Source organism: Pyrus communis, chromosome 5 (assembly GCF_963583255.1).
Source record: "Pyrus communis chromosome 5, drPyrComm1.1, whole genome shotgun sequence".
Lineage (NCBI taxonomy): Eukaryota > Viridiplantae > Streptophyta > Magnoliopsida > Rosales > Rosaceae > Pyrus > Pyrus communis.
The window spans coordinates 17,425,090-17,446,263 of NC_084807.1; the positions used below are offsets into that span (position 1 = coordinate 17,425,090).

Consider the following 21,174-nt stretch of genomic DNA (forward strand, 5'->3'; position numbering starts at 1 on the left):
TGGAGGGGCGCAAAACAAAATTGAGTGGGTCAGCAAAACAAACTTATTCAGAACTTTCTTTTCTTTAAACATACTAACCCCTCGCCGTAAAACAAGTATACTTTCCAGAAAATAAACATATATACGTATGTATAGATATGCCAATCATGCTCCAAAATATGTCATTCATGCTTGAGAATATGCCACATTAGAATCTCATAATAAATGTAAATGCTCAAGCATAAATGGCATATTTTGGAGCATGATTGGCATATCTATACATACGTATATATGTTTATTTTCTGGAAAGTATACTTGTTTTACGGCGAGGGGTTAGTATGTTTAAAGAAAAGAAAGTTCTGAATAAGTTTGTTTTGCTGACCCACTCAATTTTGTTTTGCGCCCCTCCAGGTTCAAGAATTGCAAAGGTGTGGTGACTACGAGGAAATTCAACGGAGTTCTGACAGAATGGACCAAATAAGGACTCACCTTCGGGTGTTTCATTTTAGAAGTAGTATATTTTAAAGCTTCTGAACTGTGCAAATGGTTACGTCACTCTCACGTGACGGCCAGCATGCCCTCCTTCGGGACGGGGTGTGTCAGTTGGTATCAGAGTTTAACCCTGGCCGCGTGTGTGCCGACGAGGACGTCGGGCCCCTAAGGGGGGTGGATTGTGACATCCCACATCACCCAGGGGACTGATCCTTAAATGTTTATTCTCATCCCTACCTAGCACAAGGCCTTTTGGGAGCTCACTGGCTTCGGGTTCCGTAGGAACTCCGAAATTAAGCGAGAAGGGGGCTAGAGCAATCCCATGATGGGTGACCCACTGGGAAGTTGCTCGTGAGTTCCCAAAAACAAAACCGTGAGGGAATGGTAAGCCCAAAGCGGACAATATCGTGCTACGGTGGTGGAGCGGGCCCGGGAAGTGATCCGCCCGGGCCGGGATGTGACAGTTTGGTCCGGGATGTCGTCCCGCCCGGGTTGGGATGTGACATCAATTGTGTATTTGATTTATCAATTTTATTTTTATTCGATTCAAATTAGCATCAAATTTATTTTGATTAGTTTAATGGTGGATTCTTCATTCCACTTTCAACCAATAAAAAAAAAGCAACAATTTTTAAAATAAATACAACCATTTAAAGCTCTACATTAATAAGAAAACAATATTGTACAATTCAGTTGGAGAATCACAAAATTTGACATAAGACTTCATATTGCCACATTAGTCATCAATTGTAATTTGACTATTATAATTTGACATTTTATTGAAGATGATCTTTGTTAATATCTTTATTGATCAAATATTTGGAATATTGTGCTATTAATCAGGTTGCTGCTAAGCCCATTAAAAGGCTAAAACTAATAACGAAGGAATGGGTTACGAATTTTGAATGAGTTTATGTGAACAGGGACTAGTTCTCCGTATGTTCCTTTGGTCATAGTTGTACTTGAGACCTCAAAACTTCTCTATGTTTTCCTCTCCGTATCAGATCTTCTTTACATCCGACGGTCGAAGTGTGTGAAATATAAAAATGGGATCGTGATCACCAAGAAAAACTGGACACTAAGAATTCAAAAGGGCGTGAGAGAGCATATGGACTTTTTTAACCGGTTACTGTCCGAACTGGTCTGAAGCCTCCGTAGGACCGTACAAATAAGATGGCTGTATAAATTATTACAGACTAGAGATTCCCTACATGCGTGTGCACCGTAAACGTAGCAACGTGTCAGAACATAAGGGGGCATGTCATCATAGTAAGCGGTAATAATATTATTCCTTCCGTCCTTTCGTCCTACCATCCACTGGCAAGCGAACACGTGTAGCAGTGCGCGGGGTTGCGCCCATCGGAGCACTGATGTTTCGTTAAACATACGGCACTAAAGCCATAATGTGGGGCCCGCAAATGTTTTCACTTTTCAGTGGTCAGCTCTCCACACATGCCACCTTACTTAATGGTGGGAGTGGTGGGCCCAAGTTTGTATTTTGCTGTGCTTGGTTGTCAAGTTCCTAAAGCACGTTTGCCAAAGCTTTTAAGCTTTATCTGAAACGGCCACTTAAACCCATCTTTAATGGTTAGGCTAAAAGTCAAATTTTTTAATCCAAAAAATTTAGCTTTTAGCCTAAAAACAGTTGTTTTACTCCAACTGTTCTACCCTAAAATTTTAGTCCGGGATTATTAAAGAATAAACTTAGGCTATTTTTTTTTGTTAAATTAATTTTTTTTTAAAAAAAAATAAATATGTAGACTATCGTAAATTAATTTTATGAACATTTTAATCTAAAAAAATTTAAATTCCGATAAATATTGAGTAGAATCCACCCCGATTTCTGGGCTAAATTTCGGGGGGAATTTGGCATTGGTTTAGCATTTAGCATTTAGCTCAAAATTTCCCCTTGGGTTGGAGTGGGTTTGGAAGGAAATTTTGGGGGATAATTTGTCTTTTAGCCCACCATTGGAGTTGGTCTAATACTGCAATTTAACGGTATTTCTCTTTAGTTGTAAGTAAAAAGTATTATGTTCAATTCTCGCCAAATACAAATTTAAATAACATTATTCTTCACTCATTGGGAAGTTTAACCCACATTTTCCTCTCAGTGTAGATAATATCGTTTGTAAAAAAATAAAAATAAATATAAAAAAACCTTTATCCGAAATGAGTAAAGTTAAAAAGTCATTTATGTAAAGCACGTGACCAAAACCATGCTTGCAAGTGTTTTTTTTTTCCTTCCTTTTTTGGAGTTCTGCAATTGCTTTTAAAATGATAAATAAAACGTTCAACCGAAAAGAAGAAAAAAAAAAAAAAAAAAGTGTTTCTGTTATAAACATCGTTTTTTCGTAATCATAATCGTAACCAATGTCAAACATACATGATCAAGCAAGAATATGATCATTTTAAAGAAGTATCAAAAAGTGTCGGAGCAAATACGTGCAGTCTTCTGTAAGCCACATAATTTATTTACACGTGAATATATATATGTATGTTGTCATCAAAATATCTACGTTGAACAAAAATATCCAAAGAAATGGATAAAGAGATCAACGCAGTTGCAGCCACTCCTGAATTGCAGAACGAAGAGCGTGGTTAGGGACGAGATTCTTGTGTTCAAGCTTAAGATTTGTCATGGGCGATGTGTCGTGACCACTGTCCAACCATCCTTTCAAAGCTTCTGCTTCGTAAGTGAAACCGTCCGCTGCAACATGCGGATCCTGCATGACTTCCTGCAAGTTTGCATATAAGAGGAACGCACTTTACTGGACGAAATATTCAGTTAATTAATGAAATTCTTCAAACAAATAAGAATGCTCGGAAACTATATTCCTCGTAGATCGATATGCCTGTGTATACATCAAGTATTTCTCAATCAATATAATATAGTCATTATGACAATGTTAATGCAATATATAATCAAATAATGAACAGAGCTTACCTGGAAAATGGGACAAATAAAATATGAAGGAGGTTGGAAATGCTCTTCAGTACCCAACAGGAATGATGATGAGCAACCACATGAAGCCCTCATGGGTTCAAGTACCCTCCAGACATCCGATACAAGGTCCGCCCTGCACTTCCGGCTCATCTCACAACACCTTAATGCCAACCGAGCCAACTGTTCAGCCTGTACAAATGGCCAATCCCCAGCCAAAGGATCTAAGAGCATTTCCAACTTTCCGGCATCTAATGCAGACTGCACTTCCTTTGTTATCCCCAAAGCTTGTTTCCCAGTCAGCAACCGTAGTATTATAATTCCAAATGAGTAAACATCTGACTTTGGCGTAAGCTCTCCTGATGAGAGGAACTCAGGATCCATGTATGCGGAAGTGTCCTTTGGTTGAGTTATGCAACCGAGTCTTGTGTTGTTGCTTGAACCCTCCCCACGAGACAACAGACGACAGATTCCAAAGTCGCTGAGTTTGCTAACAAAGTTAGCATCTAGGAGAATATTGGACGGTTTTAAATCACCGTGCACTATGCTGTGAGGTTTACTGGAATGGAGAAAGACTAAGACGGAGCACAACTCTGTGGCAATTCGTATTCGAGTCTGCCATGACAAAGGGGAAGTATTGTCCTTGCAGCTGAGTCGATCTTCAAGACTTCCATTTGGGAGATACTCATAGATAAGAGTACAAGCTTCTGGGCAGGCACCAATGAGTGTGACAAGATTGGAGTGTCTTAACTTACTTAATACATCCACCTGAGAAGCATCAACTAAATTTAGTAAATTGGCAAACATGCAAATTAAAGTACTTTCCAAGCAGTTTAATTCTTCCAATTTTAAGTTGTAAAATATATATTTGTAAACAAGACATCAAAGGAAAAAAACTGCCTAACATTGAAAGTTCTGGCATCTGCAAAGCAATAAAATCTAAAACATTTCACATGCTCAATTTTTAACTTCTGAACGGCGATGCCATCACATGCTATTGAATCTAAACTTACATAGTAAAGATAGAAATGCAACAAAGAGAGAGGACAGGTGATAGTATAGTAGAGGAAACTATATGAAAACCATATATAATTAGTGTAGTTTTCAGCTCATTGTATCTCATTCGTTACTTTCTCAACTTCATCTCTCCCTCATTCATCCACATTCCCTGCCCTTAAAGGTAAATAAATATGACATAATCCGACGGTCTCTAAATTATTGCATCAAAGAAACAAGAAATGCATCCTAAAAAAGGTTTAGTTTCTTGGCTAGTCCACTGGATGATCAAGAAATCACTAAGGTAACCTATTAAATGCATCAACCCAGAAACTACCCCAATATGTTCTTAGTACGTGGACAAATCAGGTTTTAAAAAATGCGCCTCGAGGCGGCCCTTGGAGGCAGGCGGCAGCAATTTCGCCTCTGTTTTTTTTTTGTGGAGTAGGCGGAAACTCGCCTAGGCTTGGTCGGGGCATGCGTGTTTGACTGAGAATTTTCAGGACCCTTCAGCAATCCAAAATCTTGCTTGAAATTTGAAATTTTCAGGGAAACCTCTGCTCTGGTTCTGTGTTGCAGCGGCGTCTTCATGAAGAAGACAACCGCACAAAGAAGAAGAGGGATTTTTATTTATTTATAAAGACTCGTGAAGATCAGTGCGAAGAAGAAGAGGGATTTTTATTTTTTTTATTTATAAATGACCTGGCCTAAAACAATGTCGTTATGGCCAAGTCTAATTTTTATTTTTTTATAATCACAGCAGGTCCCCTCCTTCCCCACCCAATACCCGAGTCTCTCTGCTATATTTCACCCAATACCCATTGCCCAATTCCTCAAACCTTAAATTCTCAATCCCAATCCCATATTTCAAATTTACCCCAATCTCATACCTCAATTTATTTCAAAATTCAAGTAAGCTTTTTAGTAATCTAATCTCAATTTGGTACCGGAAAGTTTGATTGTTTGTTTTCTTGTTGGTTAATTTGTTTTACAAAGCATACTATTATATATATATATATATATATAAATTTGAGGTCCTGTGAGGCTTTGCCTCTCGCCTCAAGGCTTTAGCCTAGGCAGGGCTATCCATAACAATTAGACTCCTGATTATAAAATTTCACTTCGAACCCTAATATAAATTACTGCAAGTAAGGGGGAGCATACAATATTCAGGTTATCGTACCTCTTGCAGAAACTCAGAGGGGCCTTGCATACTCTGAGCATTTAGCATTTTTATAGCAACCTGGGTGTGACGTAGGGAACCTTTAAAAATGCTCCCATATCCCACTTCTCCGATCTTCAGAGATGGGTTAAAGCCTTGAGTTGCTTCTTCAATCTCTGCAAATGAGAACTCAGAGAAGAACCGAGGCATGTGTGCGCTCGAGGCTTCTCCTTGTTTTTTCCTCAGCTCCTCAGCTTCTCTAAGTGCATTGTCACGCTCCACCTGCAACTCATCCCGTTCTCTTTTGTAATTTTGTAAAAGTTCCACAGCTGAGATAACCTTCTGCTCCAAGCTCATGACCATCTGATTAGACTCTGCAATTTGGCTCTCAAGTACTAATTTCTGATCTAGGGCAGCCCTCAATTCTTCCATGACTTCATCTCGTCGCTTCTTCATCTTTTCGAGTTCTTGTCTCTCTTTTGCCAGTGCTTCTTCCATTTCTTTCCTTTGTCTCAACTCCTCATTATATAAGACCTCTGATGCTTTAGCCTGTGAATACAACAATTCACAAGTTTCTGTTTACGGAGTTTTTGGCTATGAAAAAAGAACAGAGATCATGGAACATATTATGTTTTCTTTTCCAAATTACATGTAACCAATAATTTTATGCAGTTTAATGCAATGCCAAAGCCACTAGCACTTTAAGTGGTACAAGATCAACTAAAAGCATCAGAGAAATATTAGGGGGTTGGGGAAGTGTTGGCACATATGCCTCTGCCTGCAAAGGATCCTGTTCATATTCGCATCTTAGATGATCAAGTTCTATGATAGTCAACTGAACATAGCCAATTCTAGATATAACCTTATTTGATGAACAGTTTAATGTGTATGTTACATCTGTAAGTATTGGAGAACAGAAGAGAGGAAAAGATAACTTTTATGATTTATGTTGGGGGAAAATGGAAAGGGTAGAAGGAAGCACCAAATAGAAAAGAGTCTTTACCCTCCGTATAGCGTCAATGGCATCTTTTTCAGCTTTCACACGCCTAATTCCCTCCTGAAATGCATCTCTCTTTGCATTTTCAGCCTCTGACATCGCTTGTTCAAGATGATCGTACAGAGTATCATCTACATTTCCATCCTGCTAGACCATCAAGGGTTTTAAATTAACTCAGTTGATTCTTTCTAAGGTGACAGTTGAAGTACTAATTCCAGAATTTAAATTCAGCACATGAAACATGCAGATGGTTCATGAAAAATCTATGCACGCCCAAGGGTAGTTTTGCACTTACCAATACACTGGGAGGGGATGAGTGATTAAGATCTTTAAAATGAGAAAGTGAGCGTGAGTCACTTGACCCATTTTCACTTCCCTCAGCTTTCTCATACTCAATCAAAGCTAAATCGCCCAATCCAGCAGAAGAGCCTGTTGAATATCCTGAAACACTCCTACTTGATACCTGATCCCATTCCACAGGACTTGCTCCTGGTTCATAACTACATCTTGGAGTTGAAAACCCGTCAGTACCATCTGTGTAAGTGACATCTGTTGTGCTGCTTCCATTCCCTAAATTTATCGATCTTACCCTGCGGAACAAATCTTGAGCTGGATTGGTGAGTTTTGGTCGATTATTCCGCACGATTGTAACAGATCGTGATCTAAAGTGGTGCGGTGACTGTTCTATATCAGTGTTTGGACTTGGTCGCAGCAATGGAATCTCTGTATCAAGTCCATCTGAATTCCCTTCCCTATTTTATCACAGTATATGCATTAGTATTCATGATCATCAAAATCAAACAACAGTTCATGATTTAGAAGCAAATAGGTGTTGAGAAGAAATTTATTTGTACAGTTATAATTATAATAACCATTACGCAAACAATTAAAAACTATATGGATGTTTTGAAGCTTGGATTTTCTGTATGTAATGATAAATAACAGAAGTACCAAGAAAAAACCTTTTTCTTTAGTATTTTAGTTTTATTTTCTAAGAAGTTTCAAGTAAACCTGGTGTGTATAAGGTGCCCCTTGCAAATAAATTGTATGTGACAGGAAACAGGTGCTTGTTGGCGGACGTATATGGCTTTCTTGGACCTGAGGTCCATCATTTTCCTGCAATGTTAAATTGTGATTGAGCAATCTCAATGTAAAGGATTCATATATAAACTCTTCTGTTGGAAATCCCATCAGAAGGGGAAAGAAAACAAAAATCTCATCTATGCTGGATGTATACAAAATGCATCATTAAAGCACATCTGGGGTAATTAAACATTTGAAAATGTTCATAGGACTAAAAAAATAACAGACAAAAGGCATAAATACCTTGAATGGTGCTTGTCCGCTGCTGCTCCCATAACAAGTTTCCTGATCCCATGCAGAGAGATGAGTTCCACAATTCCCTTCTCAATACAGTCCATTTCAGGATGTATTTTTTCAGCCCGAATCTACATTGGGCAGTCGAAAGCAAAATATGTCATAAAACTTGGCATTTTACAAAGCATTTGAAAGGGATCTCCTAAACTAACAAAATTTTAAGTTTTGCAACATATGACAATACAAGAATACATTCTTTTATCCTACGATGTACTAACTTTGTAACCTGTTATCTTGTTATTCAAACTTCTTTAAGAAAAATTGCTCTATTTTGTACAAGAAAACAAGGGAAGAGGCAGAGGAAAAAATACCCCCATTTGGCGACATATATGAAGGTAATCATCGAGAATCTTATTCATGTGTTGCCTTTCTATTTCCCGATATGCTCGAACTTCCTGGTCCTTCAGTGAGCTTGCTGGGAACCTCGTCCCCACTGCAAATCAAGGAAACAGCAGAAAATTAAATCCAGTCAGAATTCCTAAAACAGAAAGGCAGAATAGAAACTTTGGCATACAAAGTATCTGATTCAAACCCCAGCCAACTCATGAAACATTTGATTGTGCCTAATTTACTTTATATATATATACATATACACACTTCTCTACTTTGCTTTAATTTTTGGCAAATTTCTCGAATTGCTCGTGCTGCCCATCAAACCGAAAACCATGGTCCTCAACAGACAGCGTTATCAAGCTATTAATTGTGAGTTGAACAAATTATATCAACAGAGTAATTCCAACAAGTTACAAGATTCTTATTACAACATTCACCAAACAAAACATGTGTGTGACTGCAGACTTACTCAAGGGAATCATCTGAGCTGGCTGGTGAACATGAAGTATGCAGATTTTCTTCCCTCCTGAATTATGTACCGCCCACAACAGAGTTGATTTGCTATCTTTCACATCTTTTCCCACTGCAACATAGATCATATCTTCGATTATCTGCGCCACCGCCACCGGCTCCTCCACAATCTCTCCGCCACGAGCCATGTATGCTGAAATATCAGGTTACCTTATCTGTTCTGCTGGTTGAGCAATTGCAGGCACAGAACTCACTACAGCCATGGCCAAAAGCTATTGAAAATCCCAAGCATCAAAGCCTACCTATCTATGAATTTCCCTCTCAATCTTTCTCCAAAACTTTACATTCCTCTAAAACCCCTCTTTTTCCGGGACTTTTAGAACTTGATCATCAATTTCTCACTCTACCCACACAAATTTATCTCTCCACAAATTCAACTCACTCTTGCTCCTCTTCAAACTATTTATCAAAATTACACTCTACCCAGAAATTAATACAGCAAGGGCAAGCAAATTCAACTCAGAAAAATAAACCCACTTCTCCAAATCAAGAAATTTACCAAAATCTCACACAACCCAGTCCAGATTTTTCCCTATAAACTCAAAATTTAACCAATTCAGCAAAGAAATCACCACCCAATCTGATAAATTGAACTTATTTCCCAATCCAGAAACTCTATGCCATAAAACTCCCACACCCAGAAAGCGGAATTCAACTCTCCACTCCCTAAAGTGAACCAAAAGGGCTAGTAGAAACAAATGGATGAACGAAGAAATACAAAGGGGGTAATGATTCTTGAAGGTCGCTATCGATATGATTAGGTCGTCTAAATTAGATTGCTTGTCTTAATTGTCCGTTGAAACAGGCTCCTACATTAGAAACAGTATATTAAAGATGGGATTCAAGGAAGTTACTTTAACAATTCCATGGCAGGCTCCAGTTTTGCTCGAGTCCACTCACTGCCTCGGCTCCCGGCGGCTCAACCCCTCTCTCTCCTCTCTCTCTCTCTCTCTCTCTCTCTCTGCTGACTCTGCTCGCATAGCTTCTTGAGGTTGAAGAGACGGGATCCACTGTTTGGGAGTGGGACCATAAATGAGGTGTCATTCCCGGTAGGTTCTAATTTTTCAGTGTATTTGGACCAAAATACCACTTGAAAGTTGAATGCCTATTTTACTATTTTAAGCCACCCTAATTCAGGATGGTATCTCAAGAAAAATTCAGGATGGTATGAGTTAAAAATAAGGGAGTTTTAACGAAAAATCTATAGTATTGTTCACTTTAACGAAAAATTATATTTTTACACTAAAAAGTCAATACTGATACTATTCACTTTACCCTTTATTTTGTCATTCTCATTAAAACTTAAAGTTTTCAAGCTCTGTTTATTAGTTTTCTTTAAAAATAAATGTCTATCCATCAAAGTCATTAGTTTTGTACATGTTTGTAAATTGTTGGGCGATAACTATTACGGAGACTCTCAAAGTGACGTTCACAGTTTAACGTTAATTTAAGTGTCAACGTCATAAAATATTATATCAAAAACATGAGATGACAGAAAATCCATAAAGAGTACTATTTTTTAGATTAACTCCATAGTAGTTCTCATTGTTGAGCTATTCTTGTCAAAGAATCTACAATTATGTTCTCTGTTTTTAAATCAAATTTAGTTAAAAACTACAAAATTATTTTAGGAGCTCCTTCTAAATTTTACTCCAATCATACTCTCTAATTTAGGAAGTTAATATAATTTTCAACCCATAAAAAATAAGTTTTTCATAAAAGAATAGTTCCAATCATACTCTGTAATTTAGGATCTCAATTACGCAACCTATAGAAGATGTTCTCATTTGATTTTATGGTGAAACCTCAACTGCCTTCCATAGTTAGTAATTATACATGTATGTATTTTTTTTTTAAATACTTTCATTTTCCATACATGTTTTAGTAATTCGTTAAATTGCACAATTTTTTTGTAAATACGAACATATGATGCACGTATGATGCGAGATTTATACGCACACAAATTAAACCCTCTTTTTGTCAAATTGTAGTATATGTATAAGTAGGGATCGTTCTGGACCGGGGATTAGGAGGGATTGCAAAATCACTTGGAAACTGACTCAAAAACGTAAAATAAAGTTTAAAACACTATACTAGACTCAAAGAATGCAAAACTTAAAATAAGAAAGATTGTAATGACTAAACAAAATATGGGGGGGGGGGGGGATTGTGTTTGGACGAGATTAAATTAAATGGACAGATTATAAATAAAACAGATTGTAAGACAAGTTGTGATAGAAAATATGGATGATGGAATGGCTAAGGGGTTTTTCTTCACACATGAAATATATGCAACGTCAATCACTTTCCAGTTATCACTTCAATAAGTTATGAACCTCGACACTCCAAGTTAATTAGGTTCGCTTAAATTAACCTTCAGATTTCCCTAGAATCATTGAATTGGATGAATATGCATCGCAAACAAATTATTCCTAACAAGTTCTCTATATGAACAGCATGATAAAGATACAAGTTAGAATCATTACGTTCTTTGGAAATCATAAGCATCGACAAGGCATTTGTAACTATGAAAAGCATGATACTCTTGCCAGGAATCTACTTAACATGATCGTGACTAGCGACCTTCACTACTTATGAATATAAATTCATAACGATTAGGTGAAACAAACTTATATCCTAGCACCAAATTCAAGCATGCAAATTAAGCGTGCACTCTCAATCAACATACAAGAATAAGTTCTAAATCAAACGGTTAAGCAAATTGTATTCACGACTTATGCAACGATAACTGGAAGTAATCAACTTATTTCACATATATAATCATGGTTTCGAATACACCCTTAGCCATGGGGGGTTTAGTTCCTCATACGTACAAAACAAAGATAAGTAAATTTAACCATTGAAATCGAGGAAAAGAAACACCTAAACATTCCAACAACTCAAACTTGAATTGTATGAACGTTTAAGCACTCTTCTCCTCCTCTTTGTTGTCGCACAAGATCTATGGATAGGTTTTGGGTTGGTGTTTGTATGGAGGAATGGTTGGATAGTGTTTTGGAGGGTTGGGGAGTGGTGGAAATAGAAGAGGGGTTGCTGGAATTGGAAGGGAACCCACGACAAAGCTTGAATGGATGTGTTTTTGTGTTGGTTTGAGGTGTGTTTTTGTGTATGAATGCATGGGTTTTTATAGGGGGAATGGGAGAATATGTGGATGATTGTTTAAGAGTGAATGTGGCTGTTATGATTGAGAGTGCATGTGGATGAAATAATGATGGAAAAACAGCTAGGAAAAGAGGGAATGCATGTGGAAGTGTGGCTGCAAAGATGAAGAAAAGCTGGAAATGTTAGGGGGGGAAGCTGGAAATGAATGGTTAGGTACGGCTTAGGGTTGTTTGGGGTTGGAAATGCATGTGTTTGCATGTGAATTAAAACTAGAGTGAATGATGATGAATGCATGTGGATTAAAGAGGGAGAATGTGGTGTAATGATGAAGTGGAATGCTGAAAATGTAAGGGGATGCACGGCAATGGGTGTTGTTTGTGTGAAGTGTGTGTGAATGGTGGTTTTGCATGGCTTTGATGGATTGTTTGATTGGGCTAGAGGTTTTGCATGGCTCAAAGGATTGTTTGATTGGGCTAGGCCCTTTGTTTTATGTTCTAAAGTGCACACAAGGCTTCAATTTCGTTCATCCTCTTGGCTCCATGGTTAAGCTATCCAATCCATGCCCAAAAATGCTCCAAATAACCTCAAAATGCACTTTCTTGCTCCCTTTGCCATTAGGACCTAAAAACAAACGAAAATAGCTTAAACTACTAAAACAACTATGAATTAACAACATAAATGCACGAAAACAAGCTAAGTAAGTTGCCTAAATATGCTCCTATCAACGTACATATGTACTTTTCACATTTAATACACATTATTTAACACGTTTTTAAATAACAAATTTATCAATAATGCACAATTTTTTGTCATGTCTTGTTTTGAAATACTAGCAAACATCATGAAAATGTAACTAGCAGCCCATCGCCCAAATAAAATAGGCTTATTTTTAGCTACACTTGCTGGAACTCAATCTTTAACCCATTTTGCCCTTTGAAATGTCAAAGTCGTCGCATTACTCTTTAGAACTCGATTTTGATTTCAATTTGCTTCCTAAAACTCATAACTCACCAGTTTACTCATTGAAACTCAAAATTCGCTTTACACTGCCTTGTTTCTATTATTTTTTTAACAAACGATATTGTCTACACTGAGGGGTGAAAGAGTGAGATAAGCCTCATAATGAGCTAGCACTAATGTGGCTCAACTCCACCTTTAGGGATAATTGAACCTCAAACCTGAATACCACTACACCATAGCACTAAGTGACTCATTGTTTCTATTTTTCAATGAAACTAATGATAAGGTGTTGAAGATGGAGAGAGAAGAGATGAATGTATGGGCAACCATTGGAGAGAAATGAGAGAGGGATCGGAGAGATGAAATCTAGAAATTGTTATTGTTATTTTTCTTACTTTTTATTTTTGTTAATATGTTATACAATGTTTGGAAATTAAAATTTTTACAGTATATGTGACACCATTTGATTAGATATGTGAGCTTTATACTTGTGTCATGTCAGTCATAAGTGTGCCTTAATTATGCTACATAAGTAAACTTAACTGTTATTTAACAACATACATAGAAACAAACCAAAATGAAGTTAATATTGAGTTTCAAGGAGTAAAGCGGCAACTTTGGAGAGTCAAGGGCAAAGTGAGATCGAATTCGAAGTTTTTGAGAGTAAAGTGACGACTTTGAAGTTTCATGGGGCAAAATGAGATCAAAATCGAGCTCTAGAGAGCAAAATAAAGACTTTTGAGTTTTGAGTTTCAAAAGACAAAATAAGATCAAAATCAAGTTTCAAATAACGTAGTTAAAAATAAATCAATAAAATAGTCAACGTCAACATATGTATGGACGAAACGTAAGACATATTGCAAAGGTACAAATATGGAATATCCTGTCGCATGTTTGTGATCCCTACCCTTGAAAACGTCACGGACGGCTTTTGTCCACGCCATTTGGAGCAACAGCTGCCACGCCTTCAGTTTCACCGCCATTTTGACTCTTCTGCTCGACAGTCCCTCCTCCCTAATTATTGTTGAAATATCTCATACCAATTATTTTTATTTTTTAAAGAATAATTTAAATATCTTATTTTTGCTGTAATTAATATCGAGATCTTTTACCACACATGACAAATTGTTTAATTACTAAGTTTAAGACAATATCAATATTGTTGGTCATGAACTTTTGGCACGTCTCTCTGATAATTTAATAATTGTTTCTGCACCGTAAGGCCTACGCCGCCCATCTTAAAATATTAGAATAAAATTATAATTGAAAAACAATTATTCAACGCTACAAATTAAAAATATTGATCGTGGATTGTCCTTATGCACTTGTGTTTTACTGCGCTAACATCTTCATTATCTTCTTTTGCTTGTTAATTAACAATAAGACAATAATCCATCACTGATCAAGACTGAAGAGATCCATCCATGCCGGGTTCTTCTTCTGCTTCCTCCCATGCCAAAAACTCCAAACTAGAAAGTACATGTTCACCTAGTTTGCGGGTTACTTGATTCTTGACAAACACAAAAAACCGAGAACTAAAAGGTACGTAACTATTTAACTAGTTTGCACATTACTTGAGTGTAACAACTAGAACGTTTGATGCCTCCCCGAAGTAAAACATGTTTGAAGGAGGTCTTTCAGGGATGGGGTTCTCATTTATTTTTAAAAATAAGGATTAGTTGTGGGCCCCCCTCCCCCCACATTGAACCTCAATGATTCAGAGTGTATATTTTTCAAGATTCTTGCAAAATATTAGCCAAATCAAAAATATTTGAGATATCTAATTGGGTTCAAAGAAATTAGCGAATACTTTGTTCAATAAAGAAATAATGAAATTTCATCATGATAATTAAATAGGTAAATATTTTCGGATTTAATTGAATTTTTGAAAGATGATCTATGAATCAAGACATACAAAATAGACGGTCTGGATCATTGAAGGTTGATATGGAATGGGTCCCACAAATAATCCGGATCCCTTTGCATAAAGGGCCTGCAAACCTGACCCCTCTAAAAACAAAAATAACAAATGTCGATGCAAATTTCCGCCGTCTCTTGCTTTGATGAAAATGCACCTGCAAAACAATCAACACCCTTTATCAAAGACCTAAGCCTCACAAGCCCACGAGGTGAAGGGTTAGGCCAATGGATCTCCAATGCCTAAGTAGTTTCTCTAAAAAGAGGAAGTGTTTCGGGCTTTTTAGGGGTAGCAAAAGCTTACTGAAATTTGGTAGAATTTATGGCTAGAGGGTCGGCCATGGTGTAAGGTTTTTACCATATACATAGCGGCATCTTATTGGCGAATGTGTACGGAGAGATGTATTAAATATAGGACTTAGGTATTTAATTCTTATCTTTAATGTTTTGACTTTTCCTTGCCAAGGGCAAGTAAGCTGTGAGCAATCGTATTCAGCTGCATAAACCTTCAGGGGTGTTGAGCTGCGCGTGGGAGTATCTGAGAAGTCTGCCCATTTAATAAAGACAATCTTGTCTTTCTTGAGCAAAAGTTCACATGTCGTCTCTAGAATTTTTGAGATTATTTTAGGCTCTAGAACAAAGATACAAGGAAAAGAGGTGGGGACATGAAACCTAACTTAATCTAAATTACATTACAAGAAATTTTACACTTGGGTACAAAGTGAGAGCACATTATATTGTCTATCTATGATTTTATCTTTTTTTATTTTGTTTATAATAGGGAATTGTTATTGGCACTCCAAAAATCTCATTTTGCACTCCAAATTTTCTATAATTAGAAAGAAAAAAACATTTGTGAGAAATGTAAAATGAGATTTTATGAGTGCTAATAACACTTCCCTTATAATATGACAGTCTAATTATAAATAGAAATTTCATGAATTGAGCACAAAATGTGTTGAGCAGAATTCCTCATATCCTCGTGCTTGAGGAAAGTTGAACTATTTTAAAGGGAGAATTAGTTTAGGAACTTCTAGTATAAGGGTGCATTGTTGCTTAAAATGTGGTGGAAATAGTTTTATTGATTTGGACGTCATATGTCAAAACCCATTTCATCACGTCAAATGAATCAATTTTCTTTTTTTCTAACAAATGATATTCCATACACTAAGGGGGTAGAGAAATGCGCTAATGTTCTTAACGAACTAGCAATAACGTGGTTCAAATTCGCCTTTGGCGAAAATTAAACCTAAGATCTCTCAATTACAAGTAAAGAAAAATATTACTAAACCGTAGTATGAGTGGTAGTCAAATGAATCAATTACTTTGGTGAAATAACCAAGAAACTTCATGAAGATTGATCATGATTTTTAATTATTCCTCTTTACTAGTAAGTGAGAAGTCTTATGTTCGATTATTATTTAAGACGAGTTTGAACTACATTATTACTAGCCCATATGAGATTAAACCCCTCCATCCCTTTAGTATAATATCAGTTTGTTAAAAAAAATAAAAAATGTTTTTGACATGACAAAGTCCGTAGGTATAATAAGAAGGAAAGATAAAAAGTAAAAAGAAAAACTCACAGCCGCCAAACTGGATTTTGCTTTCACCTTGTTTGTTTGATGTCATTGAGTGAGTTTGAAATTCATGCACTCGATGGATACCTTCCCAAGTTACGTACTCTTTATTTCATAAGTAAACACATGGACCAATCGGTTTGTGGATGGTATTATGTGTCAATCATCCTACTAGTATTAAAAGACCAAATCCAATGAACTTGTATACCGTTCAACTGATTATGAAATGTTTTAAGTTTAATTCACTTTTTTATTATCGACTATTTTAGTCGTCGATTAATTTAAGGTTACTTTCGTCTTCACCTGTTTGACATGTGGCTTTAGCATTAGAGACTCTTTTGTTTCTACATTGAATTTTTTTGGACATTCTGGTCTCCATGTTTATCTCCCTTCCTTTGATTTGTAATTTTCTTTTCCTAATCCTTTTGGTCCAAGAGCTTATATACCTTTCCAACATAGCCTTTCTTTTTTTTTCTTTTTCTCCATGTAGCTAGAATAGACTTAAATTGCATGGTATAATAGAAAAAAATAGACCACTGAAATTGCTTTGGAATACACAAGTGGTGAATTTCTCTGGTGGTTAGTCTTTTTTTTCAATTTATTGCGAACAGGTTCAAACCCTCGTTTTGTAGTATAGATTAGTGTACAATATCACTTGTAAATAAAAAATTTGCATAAGATATTACTATAGTCATTAGCCTATTGCATTTTTTTTAAAAGCAACGGCAGCAAACTTTCATTGATAATTAGAAGACCAGTACATCTCATGCCGGGAGGGTAAAGCTGCCAGTCATTAGCACAACACAACATTATTTTTTTTTTAATTATAAACGATATCCTACTTTAAGTTACACTAAAAAGAACTAGTAAAGTTTTTCATAATGTAGTGGGTTAAAGAGAAGACCTTATTCACCAACGTAATTACTAATACTAATACTCCACTTATAAATGCAACACAATCTAAGAAAGCATAAATACGCAAAAACAATCAGATACGTCTAGCGAGGACCTTTACTTCTAACCTGATAATACTTCATTCTCTGTTAAGAAAAAAATCTTAGATATATGATTTACTCTTTAATCCGAGTTAATCGACTTACTGTATGTTGATACCATTATAATTATTGGTTATGATGAGAAGATTCCACAATTTGTTATTAGTGACTTAGGTGAAGTCTTCGAGATGAAAGACACGGTGCCCCGCTAACGGAAAAAATCTTAGATATATGATTTATTCTTTAATCAGAGTTAATCGACTAAAATATCTTCCAATAAGGGTTTGGATTCCTGTACAAGTTGACTAATTGGTGATAAACTTACTCATGAAGGCAAAAGTAAAGAGAGAAAAGCATAAAAAAAAATATACATAAATAGCCAAAGAAAGGGACATAAGCATTTCCATTTGTTGATCAATTCGTCTGGTGATGAAACTTAATTAATTAATTACCTTAATTCGTCACCATCATTAAGCTTAGAGTAAAGGTTGATAAAAAATAAAAATAAATAAAATAAATAAAAACTGATTTAAGGATAAATTAAACATAAACAAACCGTGGTTTGTGAAATATAAATTATAGTTATAAATCATTAAAATTATTAAAATTATAAGATATTTGATGTTGCAGAAAGTATGTACAGATTCCAGAACGAGGACATAATCCACATAAAGTACAGTTGGTCCATCACCATGCCCATATGTACATAGAGAGAGTTGCATACGAGTCCCGGATCCGGTTGTGAGGATCCCGAGGATTTATGAATCGTGTCTGTTTATTCTACATTTTGAGGTCGTAAATTATTTTAAATATTTTTATTTAAAAATAAACATAAATAATACTTGACAAAAACTGACCGCACGATATATGATGAACGGACACGATTCATGGATCTCCACTATCCTCACCAAAAGGATCCGGAGAGGATCTTGTTGGGTTGCATACTGAGGAATTTAAAAGAAAAAGTAGTAAGCTAGTAGCACAGAGAAGGAGCCAAAAATATTTTTCAAAAATTCTGCAGGCGACGCGTGGATTTTATATCAAAAAAGACAAGATTGTCCTCATTGAATGGGCAAGGCTCTCAAATACTCCAACGCCCAGCTCAACATCCTGAAGATTCAAGCAGCTGACTACGACTGCTCAGGATTCCTCTAATCGTGGCATGGAAAAGTCAAAGACATTAAATATAGGATTAGTCACCAAATCTTATATTTAATACATTCGTGATTAAAGAACAACTCAAATAGGTAAGGAATCCTCATCACCATCAATCAAGGATACTTACCTCATTATCCTAAGATATTATCTCCTAATTAAAACACTCACTGTTCTTAGAGAAACTAACTTAGGTATAGAGACCCATTGCCCAAATTCTTGGGCGTGTGAGGCTTTGGTCTTTGATTAAAGAGGTTGATTGTTTTGTAGGTACAAATTCGTCAAGACTGAAAACGGCGGATTTTTGCTACTACACAAATTGATTCCACTTGTATGTATCTTGATTAACAAATAAAGCTTACGTTAAAATCTCGTAAATAACAAGTTCGATCATTTTTTTTTTCTTACTCTTTAGTGTAAGTATATGATTGATTAAAAAAAAACACTAAATTCATCAATAATATGTGAAGACAATTTTCTTATACCATTATACCAATAGTAATACCAACATGCTATGATACCCGCAGACATGAACCTAGCCAAATTGACAATAGTAGTGAGCTCCTTCTTCTACACCCAAATTTGATTCTCATTTTCAGTAGGTTAAATGAATTTAATATTGATTATCTTAATTTTTTGCTAAAACATATGTTTTGATATTTTGCAAAATTTTAATCAGCAGATATAATTGCATATATATACTACATAAATATGGGATAAGATCGAGGGACAAATATTTTTATACTTCTTTTTAGCTATTAGATTTTATAACATTCAAGGGTCTTGATTAAGAGTGATGTGAAGGATTTTGAACATTAAATGACGTGGATTATAATTAATAATATAAATAATAAATAAAACTAAAAATAATAAAAACTGGAAGAAAAAAAATAAGAAAGAACCGTAAGCGTTCGAACTTCAAATTTAAGGGGAGGGTAAGAGACCTCCATTGATTTGCCACATATGGATCTTCAACTGGTCTTTTTTTTTCCTGCTCTTTGGTTTAAAAAAAAAAAAAAAAAAAAAACCCCTTCCTGATCTCTTTACTCTACAAGCCCATGCGTTATTACCATTTATCGGGGGATATGTTTTCCCATTCAGATTGTTCTTACGCTTGGCCAATGAGGGAAAAAATCGTTTTCCACAATCTAATTTATCACTCAAAGATATCAGGAAAAAAGAATTAGGGTTTCGGGTTTAGTTTTGTTTACCTAACAAAATGATTCAAAAGATCGAGTGATAGCTTGATACGCTTTGTGTGATTCTTATTTTTATATCAATTGAATCAAATCAACATGGAGTGAAGACGATGGATTCTCTCTTCTCCTTCTTACGTTCGTGGCCAGTCACTATTCTTGGATTTCAACATTGTTTTGATTTTTTTTTTTTTAGTTTAAATCTATTAGTTGATTCTTATTCATAATATATAACCCATTGTTTATTTATTAATTATAATCCATGTCGTCATCCATGTCACTTAACGTTTAAAATTTTCGACATTACTCTTAATCAAGACCATTGTGAATGTTATAAAATCTAATGGCTAAAAAGAAGTGTAAATATATTTGTCAAATTATTTGTCCCTTAAACCTATCCCTATAAATATATATACACCCCTATGAAATTCTAGCATGCTTGAAACTGCCCAGCCCATGTCTCAACCAAGTCCAGATTTTTCTGTGTTGATGATACAATGTATATGTTCAAAACTAAATCGTTTTAAGTGTTATACAAACGCTTTGAAAATGGATTTAATATATGAAATTAATATACTAATTAGTAATTAGAGCATTAACAATTGAGGATAATAAATGCATAGAAAATGGATTGAGTATTATGTTTGTTTCGTCTTAACCAACCTTTTTATGCCACTTAGTACTACGATATAATGATATTCCTCTTCTGAGAGATCTTAGGTTCAATTTTCGTCAAAGGCGAATTTGAACCACATTCTTTGGCGAGAATTGAACCACATTCTTAGGTTCAATTCTCGCCAAAGGCGAATTTGAACCGCATTATTGTTAGCCTATTGTGAGGCTAAGCCCACCCTCCTCCCCTTTAGTATAGATAACCACAATAAGCTAGTGCTAATTTCAGGGAACATTCCGACCCAAAATTGCATCAAATTACTTTTTAAATATCATAATGGTCGCGAATCACTAAGACACTTAGATAGTTTAAAATGGTGACTAATAATTTAAAACATGCATGCATAATATCATAAGTAAATTGGAAAGAAATTACATATTCTCACAAAAAGCTAGTGCCAATTTTAGGGAACCTTCCGACCCAAAATTGCATCAAATTACTTTTTAAATATCATAATGGTCGCGAATCACTAAGACACTTAGATAGTTTAAAATGGTGATTAATAATTCAAAACATGCATGCATAATATCATAAGTAAATTGGAAAGAAACTACATATTCTCACAAAAAGCTAGTGCCAATTTCAGAGAACCTTCCGACCAAAAATTGCATCAAATTACTTTTTAAATATCATAATGGTCGCGAATCACTAAGACACTTAGATAGTTTAAAATGATGATTAATAATTCAAAACATGCATGCATAATATTATAAGTAAATTGAAAAGAAACTACATATTCTTGTAAAGGCTCATGGCCTCGCCCTAAT

At 35.6% G+C, this 21,174-nt stretch overlaps 1 protein-coding gene across 1 annotated transcript; it reads right to left on the minus strand.

Annotated features, from left to right (window-relative positions):
- Nucleotides 1-2,789: 2,789 nt before the first annotated feature.
- LOC137733461 (U-box domain-containing protein 33-like) lies at nucleotides 2,790-9,774 on the minus strand. The gene is made up of 9 exons (XM_068472614.1): nucleotides 8,747-9,774; nucleotides 8,256-8,377; nucleotides 7,894-8,015; nucleotides 7,579-7,683; nucleotides 6,863-7,319; nucleotides 6,574-6,714; nucleotides 5,592-6,119; nucleotides 3,416-4,180; nucleotides 2,790-3,206 (listed from the first exon to the last, which is right to left on the minus strand). Exons 1-9 carry the CDS (start codon nucleotides 8,934-8,936, stop codon nucleotides 3,024-3,026), a joined length of 2,613 nt encoding a protein of 870 aa, XP_068328715.1. The 5' UTR covers nucleotides 8,937-9,774; the 3' UTR covers nucleotides 2,790-3,023.
- Nucleotides 9,775-21,174: the final 11,400 nt, after the last annotated feature.